The sequence below is a fragment of the Amborella trichopoda genome, chromosome 9 (assembly GCF_054954075.1).
Source record: "Amborella trichopoda isolate Santa Cruz 75 chromosome 9, AtrichopodaSantaCruz75HAP2 v2.0, whole genome shotgun sequence".
In the NCBI taxonomy this organism is placed as follows: domain Eukaryota; kingdom Viridiplantae; phylum Streptophyta; class Magnoliopsida; order Amborellales; family Amborellaceae; genus Amborella; species Amborella trichopoda.
The window spans coordinates 54649661-54657524 of NC_142344.1; the positions used below are offsets into that span (position 1 = coordinate 54649661).

The window sequence follows — 7864 nt, forward strand, 5'->3', positions numbered from 1 at the left end:
AGCTTTCAGTCTAGCAATCTTCACTTTCCTCCCAGAATTCAAGAAAGTCAGCCACTGGGATTTTCCCAGGGAAACCTTAGAGAGTTATCAAACGTGCCCCTAATTCTATTGAGGGTGCGGTTTCTATAGAGCCGAGGCTCTAAACAATCAAAGTAATGTGCACTTTCAAATAGTGTCGAGAAATGTGATTTCAATACTGGAAATCTTTGTGATAGCCTTAAAATATATTTTCATCTCTAATTATAAAATTTAAGCTTCAAAAATAGTGTAGATCGAGTAGATCTATGAAAACTTGAAAATCTTGAAAATTGACTGTCCAAAAAAGCATTACAAGATGCACTATTTCCAAACTTGAAATCCATTTTTTTACTCATGTCCATGCATCTTGAGGTCGAGATGATGAATTTGAGGATATTTGGGCATCAAAACTACCTCTTCTAGTGAAATTTTTGATGTGCGCCCTAATTTTATTGTTTAGAGCCTTGCACTTATATAAACTTTTTCCTTCTATTAAACCCCCCATGGCTATCATATATCTTTTCCATTTAAAAGAATGGATTATATATCGTAAGTGCATTCACTTTTGGTACAAGGAGGTCAATCATTCTTAGCCATTGGATGTGAAATTAGATGGATTAGATTGTCATAATTTTTGAAAATTTTTATTTTGGACTTTATGCCAAATGAATAATATGTCCCTACTTGATTTCACATCCAACGATTAATAATGATTGTGACCTCCTGGTATCAAAAGTAAATGATATATATATTTTTTTGAGAGGCTTTAACCGTTTTTTTTGTTTGGGGTCATTCAGTGGGGAACACATGCCCCTACCTGTTTTTTCAAATAGTTTACGAGTTAGTCTTTTGAAGGTATTACTGGGGTGATGTCAGTGCAGTGAGAATGGAAACCACAACGTGGTGACTTGGGTATGGGGTTGCTACCACTACAACCCCAACCCTTTTCCTGTAAATGATATTATTGTATACATTTCCTTAAAAGAAAAATAACCTGTTATGGCAAAAAAAATCTGTTTAGTTATTTAAAGGGAAAAAAGCAGTTTTAGTAAAAATTCACTTGCACTCTCTTTATACCTAGAGAGAAATGACATTCCAAGATTGAACAAGAATTGTCTAATTTTTGGAAGGAAAGATATTGATGTTCCAAAACTCGAAATCCAACATTTTTATCCATAAATATAATCATATAGTGATACTGAACATAATGCTGGATTATTTAATCGTCCCATGTAGCTACTTTGCCTGAGAGAGTTGTTGTATGTTGTTATGCTCTTGTTGGAGTGGGGACAGTACACAAGCTCAAAAGAAAGCTAACAAATTGAGTGAAACACCCATGCCTCATGAATCTATATTTCTTTGGAACCTGGAAATGTGTTTCCATCTTTACATATTTGCCCTCCAACAAATAACTAATTACTGAACGCTTTGGTTACTGTGATTCTGTAACATACAACAATAACCAATCCATAGCTTTTAGATGGATGCTCTTCTTTATGAATTCTCTTTAAATAGCTTTTAAGGGCACTCTTTACATTTTGGGGATTTTATTTACTTGCCTTAGATGGTGGGTTCCTAACCTTAACTTCCCAAGGTACCTAGTCCTATGAGTTTATTACTTCGACATGATTATTGGGATCTTCCTTTTAAGTGTGCGATGCTAATTGGGTTGGCTCGGTGGTTATCAGGATCTTCCATTTTAGGTGTAGGGTTACTAATTAGGTTGGGTCGACTTGAGTCTTGATTTTCATGTTGACTAGACTTTGTTGGTTCTTATACAACAAAATAGATCTGATGCTGGTCTCACTTGACCTGACTCTTTTTGTGTGTGTGGAGGGCAAGTGTGTACTCACCTTCGGGTCCGGTCTTGGACTTGACAGATAACAAGTCCGTGTCATGGTGAAACTGACCTGTTTCCGGCCTTGCCCTAATGAGGTGGCCTTCCTACTTCTGGAATGCTTGGAACATTGCTCTATTGTTCAGTAGTAGGAACACATACCCACAATTCCCAAACTATTGGGAACGTTCTCTCCATTAATATTTAGGGCCCCCTTCTCTCCTTTTAAGCATCATCGTGAACTTGTAAAATGCATTTACAAGATAAAACTTGGATTTTGAAGAAAGGCAATATTTTCATACTAGAGCTAATTTGGAGAACATCAACATCAGATCGCTTCAATTATTTTTCCTTTTAGATTTATCTTATTTTTTAAGTAAATAATTCATTATTTATGGTATGAATTATTCACATTCCCCACTTCTGCTTCCAATCGTGCTACTGTTCCCAGCAGCTATTCTTCTAGAACTCCAACATGCATGTCAGAGAGGGAGAGGGAAAGGTTTAAAGTGGGTCATGATGCAGGCCTATGGACGCAATCAAGGGCAACCCACGAGCCTCCAAAATATGTACCCTAACCCACCTAGCCTGCACTACCTGGTCCAACTTGTGTAGCCTCTTGTACCCGATTGTGGTCCCATTAGCCAGAACCCAACTCTTCCCTCCCCACCTCGCGTAAACCTCATATCTCTTAACCCTTTGTCCTAACCCAACTGCCTCTTGTATCCTCACCACATTAAATCTGAACCCTTCCTTTCCTCCCTTAAGCTCAATCCAATGTCCCTCAGCCGTCGGTCTCTTTGATCCATCAGGTGCCCAATAAGACCAAATGTCATCATCTAACACATTGTAAGGCTCGAACCCGCCTTGTTTGCCTCCTCTTTGGCTACTGGCCTTGATATTGGCCTGTTGGGCTAAGTTCTGTTGGAAAATGGTTTTGATAGCGTATTTGAGTTGGGCTAGGGTTTGGATATCTGGCTCGGATATGAGTCCACTTGAATTTGGTGGCACATTTAGTAGCATTACGCAGTTTCGACCAACCGATTTGTAGTAGATGTCAAGAAGCTGATTTAAGGGCTTTGGGCCCTGTGATTTATGCCAAAACCACCCTTTTCTTAGTGAGACATCACATTCGGGGGGCACCCAGTTGTGTCCATGGGGGTCTCCGGAATTTAGATACCTGCATAAAATTGGTGGCTACGTTTAGTGACAAAAGGTAGGCTACCCATCATAAAACAGTAGTATTTAGGTTTCTTTTAAATTTATTTTAATTATTAGCTTGGGACTGTGGTAGGAATGGAACTTTAGATGTCATCTTGTAGCATCTTGCCAACCAAAACGCCAAGGCCTTGAGGCCATTCTTTACTAAAGTGTAGTAAATGGTGGGTGTGGGCCTTTGTGTTTGGAAGCAGCATTTCAAAAAATTAGAATCGGGCTGTGTCTCGGCAGGGTTCTGATTTCCATTCCACTCGGTTTGACTCGGTTTATTCCTGAGTAGGACCAGACTGTATTTAACCAAAAGAAATTGATAAAGCTAGAAAGCTGGAGCCTCGGATGATTCTGGGGTTTTCAGGCATGGAATTGTCAACCTCTTAATCCGATTTGACACCCCTGCAGGTTGGTGGGGGGTGGGGGTGGTGGTTCCTGTATTGGACAGGCAATTTTTGCGTTACTGTTTTGAATGGCTTGGCCTATGTGTGCTTGGCTTGACCCCAGCCTACAGGTTTAATGGAATGGGATTGGGCATAGACTAAGGCTGTGTTGATATCTTAAAAAGGGAATTTTTTGACAATGAGAGGATGTAGGATTCAAATCAAGGGTGTTTCAGTCTTCTATAAGCCTTCACCTTTTTTTTTTTGGTTAACCATCATGGCTTTTATTGAGTAATAGAAAAGAAAAGATTTATCTGCTTGCTTATGGCTTCAAATGTCAATTATTATAAAAGGAATGCCTATTTTTATCCAAGTTAAACTGCAATTTTTTTTTTCAACTTACTGTAAGGAAAGTGGTCTACATGCAAATGTTGCCTTGATGTCAAAAAACCACTATGCATACCATTTTTTGATAGTTGTAGACTCTAGAAAGCACTCGTTTTGCCTTGAATGCATTCACAAGTTCACAAGTCTTAAAAATTGAACTAGAATATGTACTTTTTCTTTCTTTTGTATTTGTCTCGTAGCTTTGCATTCAATTGAATTTTGAGTTGTAACTCTTTCACATTCTTAAAGGAAAAGGGTGAGGAATCTTCAATCGCATAAATTTAAAAAAGAAAAAGAAAAAAGTGTAGCTCAGTGGTCCCTCACCCAACATTTGAGGTGCCTATCGTCACCAAGCTTTGGTTAATGGTAGACCAGCATGTACTTCCGGCGAAACCAGCTTCATCACCAACCCACCTAACATTGGGCCCTGCATCTGAAAATATATTTATAGATCCTTGGAGCTCTTTCACCATAGAGAACCAATCCTTAAAGAAATAAGTCATATTGGCTGCATCTGCACCCTTTGCCCCATCAAACCATATCTCTGATATGCTCCCATATCTAATCATTCACCCACAAACACAAAGATTCCTTTTCTTGGTCAGTTCTCAATCAAGATTTTTTATTAGTAAGAAATTTGGTCACTTTATATGTCGCATTTGGTGGACCCCATTCCTTTCCTAGTGGGATCAAACCTCTTGGTCTAGTGGTTAAGGCTCATGGGATAAGAATTACCAAAAAAAGAAAAAGAAAAAGAGGAATAAAAAGAGTTTTGAGGGAGGAGCACTATGGTCTTTTATTTGAAACCCACTTAACCCAACCTCATCTCATGAAATGTTCGAAAGGGGTTAGCTTTTCAATTTGACATGGTCTCATGCATCATATATTAGTCACTTTTCCCATCCTACCTAATTTTCTTTTGGGGTTGTGGACAAAAGACTAATGCCTTCCTACACAAAGCTCACAAGCTATCAGATGTAAAATCATACAGCTGGGATGTCATTTCGGTTGCAATTCCCCAGGCTATCGGATGTTAAGTCAGATAGCTGGGGTGTGTCATTTCTCTTCCCAAAGTCAAAGGAATTTTTTTTGGCTTGGTGTGTAACTAATGGTATGTTCCAGCTTCCCAATTTCTCAATTGATAGTTAGTGCTTTGTTATAAGATCATGATAGTTAGCGTTTTGCTACAAGATCACAATCACCCATAACCATCTCATATAAAATCAATCGGGTAGAGTGTTTTACAAAAAAAAAAAAAAAAAAAAAATAAAAAAAAATTCTTTGTACTTTAAGCATGTTTGATATCATTTAACAGTTAAAGGCAATTGTGATGTTGTATCAAAAGTAAATAGTCATATTGCATATTTTCCCCTCATTCCATACTTTGCCATTCTTAGTTAATATGTTGGCGTTTGTTGTGTACTACTCCCTTATTCTCTACTTTCCCTTTTCTTATCATAAATAAGTTCAGGAAAAGTATACCGTATGTAATGGCAACTTTTCCATAATTTGTTTACCTTCGGTTTGTCTAGTATATAACATGAATATGCTGTTTATATCACTGATATAAACATCCCTGAACCGATTTGGAATCACTTAGAGTGCGTTCGAACTCGGGCCCTAGATTCTGTACGGAGTCACCCAAAACCTAGGGTCCTTGTTACTGTCCCTAAAAAATGGCCTAGTTGGACTTCTGACACAGCCAATTCTCTATGGACTTGAGCGCCTGCTGAGTCCAAACCCATGTCTACATTTTCAAATATTAATTTTTATACTGATCCCCGTTGCTATATGTTATTGCAAAGAGATGGTAGAGACCAGCATGCTACATACAAAACAACCAAGAGTGTGGTACCATAAATTTTTCATGTCCAAAGGACAATGAGCGTGGAAAGCAAACGCACCATGATTTTATAAAAAGGGCAAAGAAAAAGTTAGTGCGTTTTTCACGTAATTTGTCCGAGAATGGTTTGATAGGGCTGCATCTTTATCGTATTGTACTGTGTCACCTCATAACTCATCAAAAATTGCAATGCAAGTGTGGAACAACCTTTAAATCGATCATCTCAACATGAACATTATGGTTGTGCAAAAAAATTAGGATTTTAAAATCTAAAAATAGTGTATATAGCAACAAATAATCTTGACCATCCAATTCGTCCAAAAAATAAATGCTTACAAATCCACAAGATCTGAATCAATTTTTGAGTTTTAAGTTTTATTGCCGGTGTTGAAATTAATTTTAGAGAATTTTTGAGTTTCAAATTTTGTTGTCAGTGTTGAAAATTAATTTTAGAGCCATCATAAAGATTCCTAATGCCGAAAGTGCCTTTTGGATGAGCATTTGAGTTGAGGCTTTATTTTGTTTTCGCCCTATCGAAACTTCATCCTAACTTTTGTTATTCGGCGTACTTCTCTTCTTTTTTTTTTCCCCTTACTTTTCAAATCCTCTTTTTCTTTTTACCCATTGGTGAAGAACAAACAAAACATCATATCACCCAAAAAAAAAAAAAAAGACCCCCAAATTTCTATTGGTCATTATAACTAACCATTACGTCGCTAGCTAATCAAATTATGCTGATAAAATAAACTTATCAAATTCCTTTTATTTTTTCTTTTTCCCCATAGGTGAAGAACAAACGAACCATCATACCACCAAAAACAAACAAAAAAAAAAGTCCCCCCAAATTTCTATCGGTCATGATAGCTTACCATTATGTCGCTAACGAATCAAATTATGCTCATAAAATAAAATTATACTATCAACTAAAAGAAATGAACATGAAATTAAGTCCTATACCTTCTTAGCAATTCCTGTAGCTGGCCCAAATAGAACTCATTATAAGGCAAGTCGCGCCCATAAGTGTGCTCGTGCCGATCCCATGGCGAGAGGTACAAGCCCACATCCAAGCCCTGGGCTCGAGCCGAGTCCACAAAGTCATGGACCACATCCCCTGTTCCATTCTTCCATGGACTGAATTTCACAGAGTGATCTGTGTATTTTGAGGGCCATAAGCAGAAGCCATCATGGTGCTTAGCGGTGAGTATGACGAGAGAGAAGCCCGAGTCCTTGGCTACTCGAGCCCATTGGCTTGTGTCGAGAGAGGTTGGTGCGAAGGTGGTCGGGCTTTCGTGCCCTGTTCCCCACTCTGAGTCTGTGAAGGTGTTCATGCCAAAGTGCATGAACATTATGAGCTCTCTCTGTTGCCATTTGAGTTGGGCTGAATTGGGAAGTGGGAGGAGAGGTAAAGGGGGTGGCAATGGGTGGCTATTGGAGACTTGGAAAAGAGAGAATAGATGTAGTGACATGATGACGAGAAGTGTCTTGGTTGCCATGCTCTCTCTCTCTCTCTCTCTCTCTCTCTCTCTCTCTCTCTCTCTCTCTCTCTCTCACGTGCATACGCACACGCACACGGATACGGATGTACCACACAACCGGCAGGCTATACTCTCTCTCTCCCTCCCACAAGCACACACTCTCTCTCCTCCCCCTCCCCCTCTATTCTTATGTGGAGCAGTTGAAGGAGGCCTTCTCTCTCTCTCTCTTGAAGAGGACTATGAATAGAAGAAGGCCATTCTCCTCTCTCTCTCTCTCTCTCTCCCCACTTTAGACTCAAAACACAGCTAAAAAAAGGAGAGGGAAGAGATAAATAGCCAATTATATTTGGCACCACGTGAGGTGGGTACTTCCCATCCACTGGTGTCCCACTGGTGTCCCCTGATAATAGCATTCCACCGCCAAGCTTTGAACAAGATGGGAAACCAACAAAAGCACCAAACCACTGTAGAGAGAGAAAATCTGAAAGAACGAAGGCATGCCAATCCAGTTAGAGAGAGAAAATGTGAAAGAGCAATAGTATGGCATTCGGGTTAGAGAGAAAGAGAGAGAGGGAGAGATTTGAATCTAGCTATGAATTAGATGGGAAAGCAACAAAACACCAAGGCCAGTGATGAGAAAGAAAATGTGAAAGAAGAAAGGGGTGAGAATGGGGTCGGTTAGAGAGAGAAAGTGTGAAAGAAGAAAGGGATG

At 39.1% G+C, this 7864-nt stretch overlaps 1 protein-coding gene across 1 annotated transcript; it reads right to left on the minus strand.

Moving 5' to 3' along the window:
• Window positions 1-2130: 2130 nt before the first annotated feature.
• LOC18447843 (alpha-L-fucosidase 1) lies at window positions 2131-7460 on the minus strand. Its single transcript, XM_011630118.3, has 3 exons — window positions 6635-7460; window positions 4159-4395; window positions 2131-3035 (listed from the first exon to the last, which is right to left on the minus strand). Exons 1-3 carry the CDS (start codon window positions 7168-7170, stop codon window positions 2360-2362), a joined length of 1449 nt encoding a protein of 482 aa, XP_011628420.2. The 5' UTR covers window positions 7171-7460; the 3' UTR covers window positions 2131-2359.
• Window positions 7461-7864: the final 404 nt, after the last annotated feature.